The sequence below is a fragment of the Pterocles gutturalis genome, unplaced genomic scaffold (genome assembly GCF_000699245.1).
Source record: "Pterocles gutturalis isolate BGI_N339 unplaced genomic scaffold, ASM69924v1 scaffold3379, whole genome shotgun sequence".
Taxonomy (NCBI): Eukaryota; Metazoa; Chordata; class Aves; order Pterocliformes; family Pteroclidae; genus Pterocles; species Pterocles gutturalis.
In genome coordinates this window covers 16,150-38,081 of record NW_010132936.1, presented here as the reverse complement: position 1 = coordinate 38,081, position 21,932 = coordinate 16,150, and the positions used below count along the sequence as shown (strand labels likewise).

Below are 21,932 nucleotides of genomic sequence, written 5' to 3'. Positions count from 1 at the left end.
TGCATTTTCATGCTTTTACAGGCAGGACCCTTTCCACAAAAGGGGTGGCAATAGAGGCTGCAATTTCTGTAGGATAAGACCGCCTACTAAGAATCAGATCCAAGACAAACCAGAGGTTAAAAGTAAACAGGGAGAGAGCATTTTCGCACTGTTCTTTTTGGCTGCAAAGCCTTCAGAAGTGATTCTGCTACTTCTAGTGTTACGTCTGAATCAATACCACCTTTTTCTTTCTTTCTATTCTTTTTTTAAATGCACAAGCAGAACTCCTTAGTAAAAGGTTTACGCAAAACAGGAACATCTACGGATTTCCTCTTACATATCAGTTCAAAACAGAAGGAAGGAAATCCATAGTTTTCAACTAATTAGAATGAAAAGAGGTTAACTGTATGCTTAACTGAAGGCAAATCCAATGGGCAAACTTAAATACCCTGAATTCATGAAAGGTAAGTGAATTTCCTTTTACCACTGATGTTAATATGTCCACAACACCTCAAACAGAAGGTAGACCCGACCATTGCCTATCCCAAAGCATGCATGAACAAAGCAATGAGAGTGACGTGCTGCACTTCAGAGCAATAAGTACATCCTAGCAATCAATCAAGCACTTTGGGTAGGCTTTGGTATTTATTTAAAATATTTGAGTTTCTCAGCAAGAAAAGCATCACATTTTGCAGGTGCTATGGCAGCAGAGGCAAAATACATCATTTTCCAAACACTCTGCTGACAGCTTGATGAATCCAAGGAGCACTTCTACAGCACTCAGAAAAGGAAAGTCAGAAAATAGGATTAAAAAAAAAAAGCTAGCCTGAGGTATGGTCTGCAATTTAATTTCTCATTTGAACATTACAAACAACCAAGAATTGATTATTGACAGATTTTACATGGACTTTGCCTCCCTGCACTGCCAAGAGAACCCACTGCAGCGAGCAGTCTAAAGACGGTTTCTGTTAGTAATAAATCCTACTGAACAATGAGAGATCTTTTCAGTGTTGAGCCATTAATAGTACATGAAGGTGCCTAAATGAAACCAGGGCAGGAAGCTTCTCTTGTGTTTACATAAAAATTGAGAGCATTAATATTTTTTTCCCCACACAAAAATACACGTGCTAGTATATGAAGTATATAAGAACTGCTGTACTTACTAGTGCCGTTAGTTGTGCTCCATCCTACAGAGACAGCCAGCATGATGGACAGCAAGCATTATTATATATCCTGCACTAACAGGAAGCAGATAAGGCACACAACCATCCACTGCAACCCATGTGAGAAGTACCAGCCCACAACTCAATCCGATGACTCAGCCCGCTTGTCCCATACAGGACAACCGCAGCCCTGGGACCACTGCTGCCCAGCAGATCACTCTGTCGTGGTCAGAGGGCTCACACAGCTCTGGAAATCATTTGGTACCCTGCACATCTCTTAAATGAGGCAGAGGCAACAGAACTCAGACCAGTTCTGGTGGGATGGCAAAGTGGTAAATGGACAGTGGAGACGTTCTTGTAGAGGGGGACATTTGTATGGAAGCTGTACAATGCTTTCTTTACCTACAGTCATGGTACCAGGCTGGCCATGTAAACAGAAGAATAAGACTCCTCTGCTCCAGCTGCTACCTGACAGGTACGTACAGCTAAAACAGGCAGCCTAGAAGGATGCTGAGTGCTTGTTGATGGTCTTCTGAGAGCTGGCTATATGACATAGGGATTAAGCTGCTAGTACGGGGCATCCACAGATAGCCAATAAGCTTTTAAAGTGAAAAAATAGCTTACCCTGAGGCACTTGAAGAGGCATGGGCATCTTCTAATGAACCTTCAGGCTATTTTCAAAATAGCTCAACACTGAAAATGGTACAGGGGAAAAAGGACACACAAAGACTGATTCCAAGGCTTTTCACTGCGGCTTATTATTACTGTGCCTGACCTACTGCAAGGAAACTGGAAGGGAATGGAGAGAAAGGCTTAGTGAAATTCCTTTTCTGAATTAAATAAATCAAGATTCACAGCAACATAAAAAGGTTCAAGGCCAGCTTCCTTATCTGACCATACCTCACTTAAAAGCAAGCAATACAACAGCAAAATACAAGCTAAAATTGCAAACACTGAGTAGCACCGTTATACAGCAGCAGAGCATAAACTGAAAATCAAGAGGTCCTCTGTCCTCAGATGCTGCTTTCCTGATCAAGCAGCACAGGCAGCATGTTTCAGCCACTGAGCATGAACGGTTCTGAGGGAATGGAAACTTACTTTTCTGATCACTGCTGCTGGATCTGGAACACCAAAACCTGCATCAACTTCATGTCTACATGATTCTGGGAATCAGTAAGAAGGTGAAGTACCAACTGCCTCCAAATTAACGGGTGGCCAAGAGCCATTAATAATGCTCAGTGCACAGTGGAAAAAAGCCAACATGCTTGCAGTGGCAGTCCAGTTGCCAGGATCACCAAAGATGGCAACACCAGGATGGAAACAGCACAGGGAACAAAACTGGGCAAAATAAACACAAATTACTGCTCCACTTACACTGTTTCTGTTCTCTTATGATAGATGGATTTTCTCGTGGATGACATCAATAAAAAGCTTATGCCTTAGAGGCATAATGCACTGAGTCAATTTTTTGATTCCACTGTTCTGTCCAACACCCTTTAAAATTGTCAATAAATAAAAAAAACCCAGTTCCCTCCCTCATTTCTGTATGAGACCAGGTCATTTATAGATGTCTGCACAAAGCATTTCAATCCTGCAAATTCTGACACAGGAAGATCCTGAGATCTGTCAGAGCACTCAACATCTGATTGCTTCTAAACTGTCCAGAATTTACAGAGGAACTATCCAGTAGTGCATTAAGAATTAAGCCATGGGATTTGCTATGTCACTAACAGTTAAAGGAATATGTGAGACACGAAAACTGAGGGGGAAAAAACCCTTCAGCAATGGGAAAATTTATAGACAAGACTTGTAAGGATCTGACGACAGAGCATGCTAATGGCCCTGTGCAGGCAGGGTAGAAGGGTTTCATTCATGTCTTAGTCAATGTTTGATTGAAACAGGATTGTGCAAATCCAATTTTAAAATATACAGTAGGAGTTGTCAACTGTCTGCCAGTGTGTTTATCTGTGAGGCTGAGCACATGGGCTTTTGTTTGCTTTGGAAAGAATGGAGGTGGACTTATCAGTCAAGTGTCTCCTGCCCACATAGCAGGAGGCAGCTGGTTTAGCAACTGAAGTCACATATGTGGGTCTCAGAAGCATCATCTTCACTGCCCCTGACAAAGATGACTTCTACAAAACACCTTGTGATATCAGTCTCCCAAATCATGACCAGATTGTTGGCAAGCAGCAGCACTCAGGATTTTTTCCTTACTCATTTTTTTTTGCTCTATGCATTGACGAAAGGTTGGGTCCTCTAAAGTAACTTATCAAAGACCTGGCATTTTTTTCCATGCAGAGCTGAGAAACTGCTGGCAAAAACTACTCAACCTGTTCCGCGGGAAAAAAAAAGTTACCAGGGTAAAGGCAAAGGATATAGCTACAAACCCTCCCAGCTTCCCTGCCTGTGTCACACACTGAATTTTAAAATGCTGGGTCACCAGCCCTTCTCTGTGGAGTGCGTGCAGCCGTGGCTAGCTTGGGCAATTTCCTGCTATTGAAATCTTTTGTTTAAGCAATCTTTACAGAAATTACAGAGCCAAGACAAATGATTTACCATCCAGTCTACCTTGCCACACAGCTTCTGTGGGAGCTGACCATTTGGTAACATCTATAGACAGAAACGGACTCTCATTCTGCTCTTCTAGGAAAGAACATAAATTCTCTTTGCTACAAATTATAAGTGTGTAAGAAGGCTGTGAGTCTGAAGAGCAAAGGGTTAAACAGACCAAGCCAGAAGTGCTTGTGTGTAGGGAGAGGGCCAGCTGCACCATAGTTACTGAACATACCCGAGGCTCTTAGTGCAAAGGCTAGGACACAATCCTACTTTTTTGGTTTTCTTCTCTTGACAAGTTGGAAGGAACAGGAATTTTAAAGTTTGCTGATAAAAGCAAAAAAATTGAAGGGTCGCACAGCAAACAGCAGTCTCTCTCTCTCACACACATGCACACACGCAATGGTCCAATTCCAAACAGACGGGTAGAGCTGCCTGAGCACAACGTTGTCACACGATTCAAGAGGAAATTGTCACGGCTGCTCACATCCTGTTAGTTCAAAACCTTGAAGGGTAGCAGTACAAATGTCAGTACATAAATGTGCTAAGTCCTGGCCTATTTATTGCTGTTGACTCACCTCCTTTGCACATGCTCCTAAAGTGAAAGCCAGCTACATATTCCCATCTGTTGGTTTTACTTCTGTACCTTTCCCATCTATTAAACAGTGCTCCGAGACTGCACTGGGAGTCAGGGACTATATTCCCCACAAATATTCAATATGAATTAGATATCTGAATAAAATTGTCTGAACAAATAGGCTGAGGTATTGAAACTCAACACCTGCTCACATCAGCATGACTGAAGAGGCAGCGTGTTTTCCCATGGTGGTGCTGCTTATCCTTCACATACTGCTATCTACAAGGGATAGAAAGGGCCTATGATGTGCTTGACTAATGCTATAACAAACTGTTTGCCGAGGATTAGTGCAATTCAGTGCGAAGCACTTCCCTGAGAACAGCATGGCAGAGATGAGAGTTGGTATCCCACTATCAGCATTTTCAACAACTTTAGAGATGCTGGGAATTCTCATCATCCCTTCTCAGAGACCCTGAAGTCCAAAGCACAAGGGTTTAGTGCCCAGCTTACCAACGCCAGCTATTATTCTTTATGCATCTATTCAGATGGGGTTTTGCCAGTATTGGCCAAAGTGGAAAGTTCTGAGAAATCTTTATGAAATCAATCAGGCAATTCATAAAGTTCAAGATGAAGGATTATGCATTTTCAAGGAAAACTCATTTAAATAAATCCTTATATTTAGAAATGAAAGATTACCTTAGAATTAGACAATAAAGACAACAGGCTGGTGCTGAGGAATGACAGTGAATAACATTTTTCAGCTTAACATTGTACTTAAATGAGCAGAAAATTGCACCCACAAAGCACTGTAACTCCAGCAGGTTTTAACATGGGCAAAAGAGCAGGGGATGAGATATCTCAGGGCAGAAGAGGGGGATTTCTTGTTTCAGGTTTGGTTGTATTTTATTTTCAGGTAAAAATGAAAAAAAGCTCAGGTGTCAGGGAAGACACTTTACTTTGCATAGCCCATGGTTTACCTGGCAGAATATAAAAGACTATTTATTGAAAAAAATGCCCTGAAAATAAACAATTCTGACAGCACCATAGCTGTGATACTTGATAGAAGGATCAAGAAATACTGCCGTACATATCTAATAAATTATTGAACATCTTGTTCATTTTGAAATGTGATCAGTCTTTACCAAGATCTCAAAGGGGAATTGTACCTGTTTCCTGAATTAATAATTTGATCCAAAGGAACAGATTTAATGTTTCAAACATCTGTGGACTGAAAAGTCCAAGTTTAATCACAGATGTATTCTTGCTGCAAAAAATCTGTAGAGACCTTAACTGCTCAAACTATGTAACAAGCAGGGGATTATCCTTGCTTATTCTAATACATGAGTCTATGATTAACACTAGTGTATTAAAATACATTTGAGCAGCTGGGCTTTAGGAAGGATGCTTAGAAACAGAACTCAGGTCTATCTCAAGCACAAGGCATCCCCCAAGACAGGCCTTACAAGTAAGACAGAAGCAGGGTTGACTTATCCAGAAACGATGACAAGCATAATTCCTAGTGTGAGAGACAGGTATGTATTCATGTTGGCTCAAGTCCTAGGCAGTTCCAAAGGACTCATTACATATTCCCTTTGCATTCATTTAAACCATAAACCAGATTATCAATGATCTATTCATCCAATAAGTTCTCAAATGTTTGCAGATCAGACTGACTGAGTTGCCACAGGTTCCTCTTAAGTGTTACCTATGAGAATTACAAATAAATGACAGTTACTTTAAAAAAACCTAATGATAATTTAAGCTTTTAATTATCCCTAAGATTTTTATTTTAGAAATTAGTTTTTTCTACTTAATGACAATTACGCTTAAACATAAGTATCCTGGAGATTTCTGGGAATAGAAGACCTCTAAAGTACAGGAAAATTTACGTTTTCCCCAAGAGTCTACAGCACCTACCTTAATTGTTCAGTTTGGTCTAAATTTGAGAGGACGCTAGGTTTCCTCTGCTAAGTGTAAACAAAACAGCACTCAAGTAATGTCCCTCACCTCTGGTTGCGGAGGGAACTTCACTGCATTCATTGACTGGCTGTCTTTGTCACCCTTGCACTGACTGCAACATTCCTGGCATGGGAACTTCACTGCATTCATTGACTGGCTGGCTGTGTCTTTGTCATCCTTGCACTGACTGCAACATTCCTGGCAGTTGGAGCCCAAAGAGCACAGCCAAGCTCCACATCAGCACAGAAAAATACTCCATGGAACCTCCAAATTCCCAGTGCCACTGTGGACTCAAAACTTGTTTGGACCAGGCCCCGAGTGATGTTTGAAGTCTGCCCTGTTTTGAGATTGTCTGTTAGACCTCCAGAGGTCTCTTCCAACCTAAATTTTCCCATTTATTTTTTTAAGGAGCATCAGTTTGAAGCAATACCAGCCAACACATATGAATCAAAACTGTCCTTCCCTTCTTAACCCCAATGGATACAGAATAGACATTTTCAAAATCTCAGTATTTGTCTTCACAATAGTGAGTAGGGATTTTACTGCCACGAGGGAGGCTAACACTTGTTGGGCATGGTAATACTCAAGTTCAAGATGACAGCTTGGAAAGCAAATCCCTAATATCTGACGGAGAAGCAAAAGTACTTGAAATAAAACCTCCTTAAGTTGCATTTAGAAGCTGCAGATCGTCAGTGCCCATGACTCAGCTCTATTTCTGGACTAGTACAAACTTGCTATAGTGAAATAAACTATTTTCTTCTGTCATCTTGCTGCATATTTCATACTTTACACTACACTCTAGAAACATCATGTGTGTCACTGAACTGCCATATGGCATCCTGCAAACACAAAATAAACTTGAATAAAGACAAGGCCAAAAGAAAACTGTCAAATTACACTTTATTTGTATTGACAAAATAGGCAAAAGAAAGACTTTGTGTTCAGAGATACAAATTCATTATTTGCTGACAAAACGCTCATATACCCATGCTGGGTATTTCCACTTTCAAGATGATACTGAGTAGATCTTTAGCAGGCAATTCTTCTTTATCCTAGGATAAAAAAAAAGAATGCCCCTGAAACTAGTTTCGTATGAAAATAAGTCATCTGCTTGTGGCTCAAACTTTACTGCTAAGTTAATGATTGGCAGCAAATAATTACAATTGGCCTCAAAGAAAACCATACATAAAACTGTAAGATCATTAAATAATAAGCATTAGCAGCATACCCAAAATACTTCTTGTACAAAGAACATTGCACTTGAACATACACAAGCATTTACCCTTATTTACACATTAGAATTTTTATAGAACAGCAAGACTGATATATACAGAAAAACAGCGGAAACCTTAACAGCCCTAGACAACAGCACATTTAGTGTTGACTCCTTAATTTTTCCATACAGTTTCCCAGGATGTCTTATGATTTTTTTCACTATATACTATTGCATAAAAAATAGACTTTACAAGAAGTTCAGTCCACAGGTAACACTTCAGAATACTTCTATGTACTATTAAATGTTCACTGCACTAGGGAGCAAGAGAGTCCAGGTGAGCTCTTATTAAAAAAACAGAACTTGACAGGTGCTATTTAAACACTGTGCTTTACCTTATAATAGACACTGAAATCACTTAGCTGTGCAATAATTAGCCAGTGAGTTCCAAAGGCAGTTCCCTACCACACAGGATCTCCCACTGTCTTGCAAGCAACGAAATTAATTTCTCCCTGCTTTCTGCACTTGGGATAAAGATGTACCACTGGATCTCTCCACTCCTGCTGCCTTCTTGTTTAGCATTTCCCTTTGGGGCACCATCAGTTTCTCCAAAGTGATCCAGTGCTAAATTCTGCATCAGATCCTGATTCTGAACATCATCAAACACAAATGTAAGAGCCTGTGGGTACGTTTGATAACCCATAAGTACTCTATCTAAATCCCGGATTCGTCTTCCATCTGCAAGCTGATACTTATCTCTCTTTGGTGGTTCCTTAGCAAATTCAGGTAGTGGGTAACTGATATAATCTTCATCAAAGAGGAATAAATCAGAGCTGGTTAATATAAGTGTTTTAGGTTGAAGTGAACTAGTGTTTTGAGCAGATCCTTCGACAGGATTTACTTGAAATGCCAACACATACAGAAGGATGTTGAGGGAATGAAGATTAGTCAAACCATCCATCTTCTCTGCCACTAGAAAAGCAAGGTCCCCAATTTCCTCTTCATTTGGATAAATAAATTTTACTCTGCTAGAGTGAATCAGTTCATAATTCTCCATTTTTCCTGCAAGAAACATATTTTATTATAATTCCATTTAGTACTATACAATATTTCCTTAAAGTATTATAAGCAACAACTTTTGACAGCTGCAGCTGTAAGAATTCAAATTTTCAATTCATACATGGTTTTACTTATACACAATACTGGAATAATTTTACTTGGACTGCAGATCTGAAGTCTCTCTTGCATTACCAACACATTTTTTCTGCAAATTTCTAACCCCATAACTAGTTCAGGGTGATGGCAGAAGAGGTAGAAGGAAATATATCTGGATTCTCATATCAGATGTTACCTACCTCCCTATCAGCTGACCTCCTCTGCCTCCTTCCCACTCCCCAGTGCTGAACTCACTGAAAGCATTATCAGATCACTGAACACAAACAAAATCTCCGCTTCCTTTAAGCAGAGAGAAAAGGCAGAAATTAAACCAAAAAGAAGAAAAAGATGACTCTACAGGAATTGCTTTTATATCCTTACTTGGCGAGCATGTTCCTCTGCTCCATGCTACCTTCTAGAGCAGCAGGAGGTGCAGTCCCTTACTCCCTGTAAGTGCTGAAATACAACGAAGCAAAGGTTGAAGGAAGCATGCCTGCTTTTTCACATAAATCAATTGGTCTAATAAAAGATTATGACTTCCCATCAAACCTTTCACCTTCTGGGCTTACACAGCTTCTCCTTAAAACAGTAACAACAATCATTCTTCATGAAAATGCCATTTTATTTTGTGCCTTCAACTCGCTTCAGAATTCTAAGCAAAAAGATTTTACCCCATATTGGAATTTAACCTACGACACCTTAAAAAAAAGTCTAGTTTCCATTTCACTACACTCTCACAGAATGACAGGATTCTTTTATTTGACCAAGAGAGGAAAAATGTAACCTCCAGACTTTGTTACCTTCACAGTTCTTTGAGTCTTACAAGACTTTATAGGTTAGGCTGAACTTTGCAGTGGGAGCTACACTAATACACACCCCAAAATCCTGTATAGGAAGTGCTGTTTCTGCCAGACTCAAGAAGCCATCACTAACTTCACATGTGCAAGACTTTACAATTAACAATTCTGTTCAGATAAGGCACATGTAAGATAACTGAAGTCAGGGAGTTTGGTTAAAGTATCAAATAGGAAACCACTGATACATAAATTACCCTCAAAATGGTTCTTAATCAGTACACTTTAGATGATGCGTTAACTATGATGCTTAAATAACTCATGACATGTAGAAAAGACCACTCACCTGTGGTTTTACTCCCAAATTCAGAGTAGAAGTCTTTATCTACTGGTTCAGGTGAAGGTGTGCGTGCAAGCAATGACAGAACTGCCATAAGCTGCTGTATGAAAGTGTGAGTGTTGTAACTGTCTCTTGTCAGGCAGGTGACTATATGATCTGCAGAGTGTCCTGAAGAGAAGACAGAATATAAACCATTCACACATCCGTATATGGCATTATCATAATTTCTTCTTCAATATGCAACTCAACAAAAAAAGATTCCTTGCAAGGATTATTTTTCCTGAAAACATACATCATTATTCTGAAAGCTTTCAAGTCCTTGTACAAGGATAATAGAATCCTTACAAATCCATCAAAAAATATAATTTATCTTGATTTAAAAGATAATGTACATTTATAATTTAACAGTTCAACTATTGCTGTACAGGTTCAACCTTATGATCATCATGTTACAATTTATCATACAGAAAAAACTTCCCCAGTTTTCTTTGTGAACTTGTTATATGTAAAGGTCACTTCAAATTATTTCCACAAGGGAGATCTTTTCCCCCTGCCATTGAGGTCTCCACTCAATTAGAAGACATTTTAGAACATAGGAATGTATGGTTTACACGTAGTGGCAGTCTGAGGCAAAGCACTAGCCCAGATTACCTACCCATGTTATCTCCATTAAGTTTTAAGTTGACACCATTACCTTTCATGAACTTTAAGGCCTCATTTTCCACTCAAAAAGTCAACCATCAACTACACACATTTTGGAATGTGGCCAGTACCTTGATCTTACTCTTTATTGCAAGCCAAAGCCTCAGAACAACAAGAAAGTCTTTACATTTCCCTTTTGACATGTTGTTAAGACAGGAGAATTTTAACAGCACTTGTGGGACCGATTAACTCATTGATATCAAGCTTCCCAGTTACCTCAATTACAAGATGTTGCAAGGCTGTATTAACAGCCTACTGGTTCAGCATCACCAGTGTTACATTAAGAAAAAGAAGCAACAAAACAATACACTCTTCTACCTCACTAATAAAATAAAGACAGGAATCTATGTAAGACAACACTAAACAGACAAAATAGAACTGGATAAACCTAAAGCACAAGGTGAACTCACCAGTAACTCGGAAGTATTGGTCAAACAGGCCAACATTTACTGACTGCAGGTCATTAAGTTTGAGCACAAAGCAGCAAGAGAGGTGGAAAGAGCTATTCTCACAATCTGAGTTTTCTTTGTTCCAAAACTCTGTTGAAAAAGGACAAGACAAAAAAGTCAAAAAAGAATGGTTCTTCTCCCCATAAGCATAATTTCTATATTAAAATCTTCTATATATATATCACACTTGAAGAAAGAAATTAGGAAGAAGGTGGGGATAGCAGCTAATAATTTCTCAAGCAACAAATACAACCAAATCGCCTTGTTAGCAGTGTTTCTTGAAGTAGCCATCACATGACAGATTTAAATCAGCAGATGCATTAACAAACCACTTCCATGAACTGAATGCACCCCATGAGTTTCACTACCTTTCCCTTACCATTTTGGTTATGAAAGGGCCTTTGGCTGCACAGGTGATGCTAGGGACTATGAAATGACACCTGAGAAAAGCATGGGCACAATAGCAAGTGGAAGGGTCTGTTTGAGAAGCAGCTATGACTCAAGACCCTGTTTTTTGAACATAAGCCTCATGCAAGTACTCTGCATATGGCAAGCAGTGTCACTCTCCCTCAACTAGGAAGTCCAAATAAGGGTATCAACCAAAACTGGTACTTAAACTGAGGACAAACACACAGACAAGGGTTAAGTTGGTAACCTTATTAAGGGATCAAAATAGCTATCTTACCTGACTGGTGCTCATCAGCATGAATGAAAGAATCATCCAACAGGAAGTAAATAGCTTTTGTTGAAAGAAGCACACAAGCCATCACTTCCACATTGGGAGTCTTGTAAAACAGAACTGAAGACCACATGAGATGTCTCAACTCTTCATTTTCCACCTAAGACATAAATTGCATTTCACAAATCACTGACACATTTTATTTCAGATAGTTTCATCATCTTAGAGGCAACTTCAGACTACTAGAAAGACAACTTCAAAATCTGAAGCATCTGAACCTGCTATAGTCAAATAGCATGCTAAATGCAGCAGCTTTGAGGTGAACACAATAGTCATCCAATTATTCCTTGTTTTCTGACCAAAACTAGGAAAGAGAAAAACATCCAGTGCACAAGAAAGACTTTCTAGAACAGACACCGCAGCAAAATTTTAATCAACGGATGAGCAGTGCCTCCCAAGCCTCAACAACTCTACTGAGCCTTCAGATGTCAACTGAGGAGTTGGACTCAAAAGATCTTTGAGAGAGAACAGAATCACAGTTTGCTACTACAGCTGCTATTCCAACTAGGCATCTTCCCAGCTTCTAGCTTGATGAGCTTACTGTGAATCCTCAAATGAGCGACCTGCTGTCTTTATCAGCTTCTTGTAACGTAATAAGAGAAGCACAACTTATAACTTGTGCTTACTTAAAAGATTTGGAAGTGAGGTAAGGGAATAAAAATACCTCTATTCCTCAATAAGCTTTTTAATTGACATTTGTACTCAGACCACAATGATTTAAGACTTAAAAAGCCACATTATGAATTTAAGGTAATATCTGTACTTTTACATTTGATGTTCTCCACATCTGCTGTTATTCAGAAATTCGGTTTACCTGCTCAAGTTTCTGGAGTTCCTACAGCCATGTACATGTTGTTTTCATGCACCCATAGTACGCAAAGGAGTCAGGATGCTTACTGATTTAGCTAGATTCCACCACAAAATACTTCCACTGCACTAATTTTCATTCCTTTTGCCATTTTAAAGAAGAAAGCAGAACATTGTTGGATTAATCATATCTTCAAGACATACACTAATGTACTTTCCTGTTCTGCATCAAGGATCCTGAAGGCAAAGTACGTCTGGCAGGATCCCGGAATCACTGCAGAAGTGAACCCAAAATGGAGTAACACAAACAAGGTTTGACTAAAATGCTTCCAGGTTTCACAGAGCCTAACTCTTGTTTTTAAGTATGATCATGAAAGTTTTTTAAAATATTGTCTAGTACTGAAAGGCCACAAGCAGTCTTTTTATACACCTGGTCTAGATACAGTACCTCTGCAATGTTGCCATGGAAAAACTCAACCAAGGCATTTCCTTTCAGCCCAGCCACATACTGCAGAGACACAGAAACACGAAGATGAAGAGGAATCTGGTTATCTTCTGTTATCTTCTGCATAAGAAATTCTGATGGATATAAAGATGACAGTGTCAGATGAGGCTTGCAAAAGCTAGAAGAGATCAGAAAACACATCATCAAAATTTAAGGAAATACACAGCTCTTTTCCTATAAGAAAATACTTCATATTTCATTCAGAAATTAGGAACAGGCAATTTCTATTCTCAATAGTTTACTTTAAATGATTTCTCTTGAGCATAGCTGTCAATCTGCCATGACCTCAGTCATGAAATAGGAAGCACATGAAATAGGAAGTCTACTTCCATATGAAAGTACTTTTTATGTTATAACCATAAAACAAAACAAACAAGAAAGGTAGACAGGTACAGGCCAAGATAACCATCCACACCTACTCCAGACTACCAGAATGAAAAACTACTTCAACAATACTACAGGCCAAAAACAATCAAAATGACAACTGTAAACACATTGGCTAAGCCACATTAACCTCAGCACCATGCAACAGACCTTTTATGGGAATTGTTACCTTGCTGACTGACCATGTCTGTTTGCCTCCACAACATGATTTCGTACAGCATCTGATTTGTTGGAAGCTTTGAAAATAATAATAGTCTTCACATCCTGCAGGAGTGTCCTTAAAAGACTGTAGATTCTTAGGAAGTGGAATTTCTCATGAGGTAGAACAAACACTGCTGTAACAAATGTGTATCCAACGAGCAACTCCAGCACGTGCCCATCCAAAAATGAACCCTTCTGCTGGATGGAACCATGAGTTGGATGCAGCAGAAGTGATGCTAATGGAATCCTATTGAGCTTAAACACACTTCCCAAGTCTTCTGTGCCTACCCATTTACCTGGTAGTAAACCAAAATCCACCTTCACTATGTACAAATGATGGGGTGTTAGAAATATCCAACACGGATGGACAACACAGGGACCCTGGTCAGAAGATTTATACACTGAAGAATAAAGTGCAGAACACACAAGATTTTTTGACCATTCTTTGTTATTGGCAGCTGACTCTGGTTGATGCAAGACTTTCTGAACATTGGTTTTATTCCCATAAACAAGATATGTTGGGAAACAACCTTTTAATTCGACATCTTCTGCTGCAATGCAATTCCATTCCATAAGCTGACAGAGAAACTCTTGGAGGTTTGCTTTTCCACAGTACAATGTGGAGCTTGGTAACACTGATGTGTAGTGTTGAGAGCAATGTGTGTGTAAACAGGAATAAAAGTCTTGAAGATTCTGGGAGTCTGAAACAACAAACAAGCAGTTGTCACTGTTTTTCAGCTTCAATGTTAAACAGATTTCTGGCAGGAGAAAGCCAAATTCTGTTATATCAGTGTATAGAAAACACAGCGTTAATTTCAATGCAGAAGGGATATGCTGGCAATTTCCTTTCAATTCCTGATGAGGAATCTCAAACACAGCTAGCATATCATCAGTCAAAACCAAACAGGAAGCAAACTGCCTGAGTCCTTTATGAACATGAATAGAAAAACTCCAGAGAATTTTGACTATGTCAACACTCTCCACTGCTATGCTGTCAGATGACCAAGTATCTGAAGTAGTGCTGAACTCAAAAGTCTGATCTCCTTCATGAAGTCCCATTTCAAAATATCCATCTTCTTTGTCTGTGGTTCTGGAATCACCTGGAGGGCTTCCTTTATTCTCTGGAAAGGAGGAGGGTGATCTCTGCACAGTCTGCACTATCACAGCAGAAAGTTGCTGTATAAAATCTTGGTTTGTGGCAGTGTATGACACACAATTAAAAGGCAAGATGATGGTGTTACAGGGGTCAGGCACCACACAGTGTTCTTCCTCTGAATGATCCAAACTTCAGAAGAGAGAACAAATCACAGTAAGCACAAGCTCAGGTTTAAAAACAGTCAGAACTACCTACAATTCATGCTGCTGCTTCTCAGAACTTTGAGGCTTACTTTTGTTACTACAGTTAAGTCAGTGTAATTTTGTACATCTTCATACTGCACACAGCCATTGGTTTTAAAGGCTGGTAGCATGTACTTCTGTCAAAGGAAAAGTTAAAATGTTTAATTCATCTTCCATTTCCCAATCCCAATAGCTATGTCCTTATAATTTAAAGCACTTTACAATACAGTTATTGCTGGTTTTCAAAACTACCGACTGCATTCCTGGGTTCACAGGTTAAAAACTTCACACCATGAAATTGATTTTGGTTCAAAAAAACCCAGAGGCAGCATACAATGAAAGAAACTGTTTTGCCTTAAAGGTTGGGTTTAAAAATGCAGCATCCACTGTTATTACCCAAAAGCTAACAAGGATTTAAAACAAAACTTATATCTTGCCTACCACATATGATGACCACTTCCATACTCTTTATATGAATCCAATAGAGAGGCAGGTGCCTAAGGAGAAGAAAACATCAGGAAGCTATGAACTACTTATAGCTGTTGTCAGGCTTCAGCATACATGAAAAGCAAAGTTAATGTTGGTGCCTGCTGTTTAAAGCTAGCCAACTCACTGCAAAGTGCTGACTGTTGCACTTGTGGGCAGCTAAACAGCTATTCTTTGAGGATCCTGAAACACTAGCTGTTTACTTTAGGTTGGGCACTCAATTAAGGCAGGAAAAGAATTAACTCTGCTGCTGACTTGAGAACAGATCCAACCTATGACCCACAGAGATTCCAGCACACTACAAATTTTTACTGAAGTAAAGTGAGGCAAAACAGTAAATGAACTTGACAAAAGATCAACAACACAGGTAGCAAAGGAAGAGATTCCCCTAAGCCTTGCTGTCTCATTCCTTGAAGCCTTGCATATGAAGAGTGCTTCCAATACAACAAGTGACATCACAATACAGAAGCTATCAAACAGCAGGAGTTTGAAGGAGACAATTTTAAGACCACTACCTATTGACAGGGAGAAGGTTCTTCCACCCTACTAGCAAGAGAACTGCCTTCCAAAAACTGATATTGAAATAAGTCTTACAGTCATTATCTAAGTGGATATTAAATGATGGGATATAATACTGGGTAAATGTCTCAAAGACATGATATAGTGACAACAATTCTCTGCAACTCTGGATTATGCACTTAATTTACAAGGTGGACCAAGTCCCTCACTCAAATTTAGAGCTACCTCCTTTTCCATTATAATAGCTCTAAGAATCAAAAAACCTTTGCTATGGATTACTATGATAACAGAAGTTTAATATCAGAAATAAGCCTGCAAAAACACTTAAAAATACCATAAAATAAACAGAAGGATGGCAATTACCTGATTTTTACATCTGGAGTCTGGTAATTCAAGGCATCTCTGGGGAACTGTATGGTCTGTAGGAGTCGAACCACTGGATTGCAAAAGACTGCTGGCTAGGACTGTTTCTTCACAAATTATTTCTAGAAGAAATACAAACAGCTCTTAAAATTACTGAACTAAATCCAAAATGAAATGTCTAATAGTATCTGCCAAACAAATGGAATTAAAATTGTATAATCAAGATCTGATCATAAATCATTAAAACTAAAGGATATTTTCGCATAACGGCCAGGACAAAACAAAAGCAGTAGAATTTTAGTCTAATTACAGACGCATCTTTAACTCCACCGAAAGTTGCATTAAAGAGTGCTAAAGGTCATTTTTCAAGCTGACAATCAATTTAATTGTGAACATCTGGTTTAAGAATTCTTCACATGATTTAGCTTTAATAGAACTGTTCAGTTTTATTAATACTAACCCTTACTTTTACCAAAACATCACCAGGCTGGTAATAACATAGCATAGCACTCTTTGGAAACTTCACAGCATTCTCTCACATTTCTGCAGGCCTCTAGTAAACAAGTATAGTATCGGTGTAAAACCTTCAACCAGACTCGGGTGGTCTGGTCCCTCAAATGCCACTCAAGACAACTATCTCACCTAATTTGGAATCTTTTTGAAGGGTTCAAAGGTGAATGAATCATTAGCAAAAACTTACGAGTGCCTATAAGCCAACATTCACAGGTACATTTAACTTCTTGCCTGTTTGATATTCACAGCATTGCACTGACGCAACAGAGCAAATCAATTTTCAGCATTACCACTGAGCCAGCCAGACAGCTCAAGTATATAAATGTGCGAACAAAACAACAGAATTAGAGTGTGGATATCTTTCGGGCTTGAGCATAAAAACTCCTGCATGTATCTTTCTGGATTGATGGTAAAGTTTAGTAGATTACATCAAACCATCTCATAGTCAGAGGAAACACAAGAGGTAATTATTACTTTAACAAAATACTGTGTTAGCAAGAAGGAAACTCAAATTGACAGGAAAACCAGAACATGACAGCATTATTTTTGGTTTTCTGTTTCCTATATAAATATTTAATCTTTTTCCATAAGCTATTTGTCACTGACATTTAATTTGAATAATAAGTTACGGAAACAGATGGTGTCTAGAAAAACTGCAGAGAAAACAATTCATAGAAATAGCATATCAGGAAATTAATTCCATTATTCATGATTTAAGGTCTAACAGTGAAGCTAATTGCCTAGCATATTTCCATTTTTTAAATAAATTTAGCAAAATCAGTATTTTGAAAACAACTCTTGATAGCTAGATATGTAGCAAATAATTTCTATTGTTACAGCTGAGAAATAGCCTGTCCTCATCCCCATTTTCCCACTATTTACAAAAGCCTTTCCCAAGGTTCTACTAAAGGAACCTTATGGAAAAGAACTAGTAAACAAACCTTGAATCCTATACCAGTCTTTCTATAAAACTCCCAAGTGCTTCAGAAAGAAAAATCTCCATTTTTTTTCCTCCCAAGACCCATTTGCTCCTAAACATTCAGTGGTTGCTAGCATGCATTTTTACAGCTAGTCCTGTATAAAATTGCAGATTGCTACACAAGCTGTCTCAATCCCGCAACTTAAATGCTAAATACTGTAAAGGAAGCATTGACTTCAGTTTGGAAAAACTGGCATTTTATTTGCAGATGAAAAGTGATCTAGAAGTGATCTACAAAGGAAAATGAAGTACATAAACAGCAACCAAACCTGTATCCAAGTTATCTGTCCTTTAATCAAATACTGTCAGAACAATTTCATTTTTATGGAGTGAACTAAAACCTCTACTGATTTTGCAGAAATCACAGCAATGAACTTTTTTCAAAGATCAAGCTCTTCAGATATGTTTCTCTCCCCCATCCGCCAACAGAGATTTATTGTGAAGAGTAAATTGTTCTACCCCAAATTACTGAGAATACAATCCCTGCTCTCTTAAATGGTTACGAAGTCTTCTCCCACTATTCATATCCTACTGCACTTTAAGTTTTCAATCAGGCAAAAGCCAAAAGAAAAAGTATTTCTTCTTCTCAGTCACAAATGAATATTCACATAAGTCAGGCCTCTGCAAAAGATAAAAGATAAGCCATTCTTTTAAGTTCCTAATGCAACAGGCATTATTTGGAACATACAATAAAAAATTTTCAGGTAAGGTCAACAGGTGCTGTAGATCACAAAAGATGTGCTGAAATCACAGACTCAAACAGAACACTAATCCCAAAGCTGTATTTTACTCATCTCCTTTTTCTCTCTTCCTTATGGTTATTCTGCTTTGACAGAAATGCAGCTCTTGCAAAAAAGCAACAATGGAACGGATGCTGCTTGAGCTCACATTTTGCAGACCAAAAACAGGTAGAGAAGCAATTTTAAAGTATGTCTATACCTGCCATGGTTTTCCATTAAGGCATGTATCAAAACTAGGAAAAGATACATAGTCCTCTGCTGGTGATTTCTGCAGGATGATGCAGTAAAAGAAGCCCTGTACCCAAACCTCCACTACAGTTAATTAACACTACGGTGAACGACAGGTCAGATTTGCTGATTCACATACAACTTCTGCTTTCTAAGCCAATACTACCAGGTCCTTCTGCTTTGTCTTGATAAGCCCTATTATCCATGCACATAATATTCATGTATATCAATGCAGCTTAGAAAAGCAGAACCAAGAGGCTCAGCCCAGCAGCACGATACATACATGATTACCTTGGCTGGAGCTGACAGGACGAGGCAGAGAGGGAGAGGAAGGACGAACAGTAAGAGAACAGTTTGATTTGGAGCTGGCAGCAGTGAGCCTGGAGTCCTCACTGATCTAATAAAGAAAGTATGCAGTGATTAAAGAAAAACCTAAATACACAGGACACATTAGATCCTGAACTAAAGGTCTACACAAGCTTTCACTATTTCAGTAAAAGGAAAGTTAGTGCCAGCTTCTTTTTTGGGGGGTATGTGTGTCACATCCTCTGAAATTTCCATTTTCACACTAAGTGGAATTCCACTAAGAATTCATTTAGAGAAGTCATTATGATCACTGACTAATCACTGTACCGACAAAATTAGCAGCAAGTTTCACTAATCACAAGATAATTAAAACAGGATTTCTACACTGTAGGGACAAAACAGGTTCTGATAATAAGTTTATTACCAAAACAAGACTAACCAAGTACACAGCACGCAGACACACAAGAGAGAACGCAAGTAGGATTCAGATTTCTGATTCTTTCCCACTGCTAAATACCCACAAGAACAAAGTCAGGGAAAGTAATTCCAGTACTCTGCAACGTAAGCAGTAAAATCACACCTCTGCAATACTCATTTAAGATGCAAAATATGTCTCTTAAGGTCAACTGCATATTCACTGTGTACACCATTAAGTCTTTTTATCTTTTCCTCCCACTTCCTCTCTCCCAAGCTACCACAAAAAGGAAAGTCAGATAATCACTGAAATTATACTGAAAACTAAATAGGAAGAAAGAGGCAACATTAAAAGTTCATACCACACTAAAGCACAAAGAAAGCATTAAAACTTTAATGCTAAGGGATGTTTAATGAATTCCACTTAGATCTAATATGTAGAAGTCTTTTTGTAAGTTTTCTATGCAGCACGTTTTACTCCTCTCACAGCACCAAACTCACCTTTTTGTCAGAGTTGCTCAGTTTGTATTTCACCTCCTTTGCTTTTTGAATAGCTTTTAACACTTCCACAGTGTCCAGTTCCTTTTCTGTGGTAACAATGTTATCCAAACAAACCTAAAAAAAGTTAAAACATCTAAAAACATTGAAAACAAGGCATCTCTGCAATTTACTTTTATTAATGTAATAATGAAAAATTTTATTAGCTTAATGCAAACTATGTGCATCTTTGTAACCATTACATAAAAAGAATTATCACATTAGACCTTGCTCTAACATGACATGAATTTAATGCAAACTGAGAAATGCTTGGCAAGCTTAACACCCTTCTAGCACAACTGTGTTTCAATGCCAACATACTGTTAGCCAACGAAGACAGCGTAAACTTCCATTCAGATCCAGGAGCATAGTCAAACAATGCTAACAATATTTAATTCTCTAAAGACCTTCTCCAACGCACACGCTAAGAACTCACCAGCTTTTTAGAACATTTGCACTACTTTCCTCCGCAGGCCTTAAAAATGTTTTTTTCAAATGCCAGCTTAATGGGAAGAAGCGCACCATGGCTTACCTCGGAGGCCCTGTCCCCAAACTGAGCAAGTACTTTGGTCCGGTAATCAGGGATGATGCTCAATGGATTGCTGGATAAAACCACCTTTTCTAAGCATGGGAGGTTTCCTATATTTTTTACTTCATCAATCTGAAAGTTTTTGAATAAAAAGATTGAATAAATGAAAACGAGCATACAGACTAAGCATTTCTTGCATAGTTTACACATATACAATAACCAGGAAAAAAAAAAAATCGCTACAGCCACTTCTATTTATTTGCAGTTTTACACATTTAAATAAAATACTTGTCATCTGAAGCACAATTCAACACCAAAAATCAAGTTACCTGTTCTATTTTGTTGTTGCTCAGATCCAAGTTGACTAATGAATATAGTTTGTTAAGACCACACAGCCTTTCCAGCTGATTTCCTGCTAAATTCAGAGTTTTGATGTTTCCCAGTTTTGTGTGAACACCTTCTAGTGATGTAAGCTTGTTGTAGGACAAATCCAGATGTACAAGGTTGTAAAGATGCTACAAAAGCACAGAAAATAGATGTCATACACCAATTCACTGAAATTAAGCAATATCAAAGACATTGTATTATGGCTTGTTCATTTTTTGTGCAACAATGTTTTCATGCTGGACACTGCCTAGCATGAAAAACACAACATGAAATAGTTCACTACACGGGTTCAATCTTGTAGAAAGGAAACTTCCTCAACTGCATTTTTACTAACCCATAGATATAGCTGTCAGTGAATGAATTCAGTTAAGAACTAAATGTTGTATGTCAATATTGGCAAAGAAATGAAAATATCCAGAGCAATTAACAAAGGCACCATTAAAAGAGTAGTTGATGTTATGAAGGATAAGCTATTTGGGCTTAAACTATTCTCTGGGAGGAAGATGAGGAATAAAATTCTGAAGCAAGGAAATCTGTGTTCTAAGGTCTCAGGTAGTCTTAAAAAACCCAAACCTTTCAAAAGCATCACTTACCTGTAAATTTTCCACCAGAGACACCCCATTGTGACTCAAATCCAGGAATTCAATCTTTGGAGTTAATTTCTAAAAGAGGAGAAAAACATGCATGTGTTAAATGCAAAGGTATCATCCAACGCATGGCATCTTCTCTCAACTTCTGGTATTAAAAAAGCATTCTGTATGACCTAGTGCAACAGAAGAACTGAATCTTGCTCTTACAAAAACCAGGTTACTCTGAGGAGCATGGTTAAGTTTTAATTTGAAACCTTGTTTCTCACTGAAGACAAATACGCTGCTCCCACTTTAGCCCAACTAACTATAAATGAAACTCATTAACAGGTGTTTCCATCTTACCAAACAAGCATATCTGTGTTACACAGAAACCTGGACGAAGACAACAGTACCAAAAACCAGAATAAGTTCAATGATTTCTTTTCATGTTTTGATTATACTAGCCAAGCATTACAAGGTCACACAAACCTCTTGAAAATGCAC

The 21,932-nt window shown here is 38.4% G+C and overlaps 1 protein-coding gene across 1 annotated transcript in view; it reads right to left on the bottom strand.

Moving 5' to 3' along the window:
• Positions 1-7,757: 7,757 nt before the first annotated feature.
• NISCH (nischarin) overlaps positions 7,758-21,932 on the bottom strand; it is a gene marked incomplete at its 5' end in the record, with an annotated part of 29,071 nt that continues 14,896 nt past the window's right edge. Inside the window, 13 exons of the mRNA XM_010081035.1 lie at positions 7,758-8,506; positions 9,740-9,901; positions 10,846-10,974; positions 11,570-11,723; positions 12,879-13,053; positions 13,489-14,805; positions 15,300-15,355; positions 16,227-16,348; positions 18,978-19,083; positions 19,908-20,021; positions 20,476-20,604; positions 20,802-20,987; positions 21,453-21,521. Of these exons, the coding sequence (XP_010079337.1) occupies positions 7,878-8,506; positions 9,740-9,901; positions 10,846-10,974; positions 11,570-11,723; positions 12,879-13,053; positions 13,489-14,805; positions 15,300-15,355; positions 16,227-16,348; positions 18,978-19,083; positions 19,908-20,021; positions 20,476-20,604; positions 20,802-20,987; positions 21,453-21,521 (3,348 nt within the window). The remainder of the gene's footprint in view (positions 8,507-9,739; positions 9,902-10,845; positions 10,975-11,569; positions 11,724-12,878; positions 13,054-13,488; positions 14,806-15,299; positions 15,356-16,226; positions 16,349-18,977; positions 19,084-19,907; positions 20,022-20,475; positions 20,605-20,801; positions 20,988-21,452; positions 21,522-21,932) is intronic.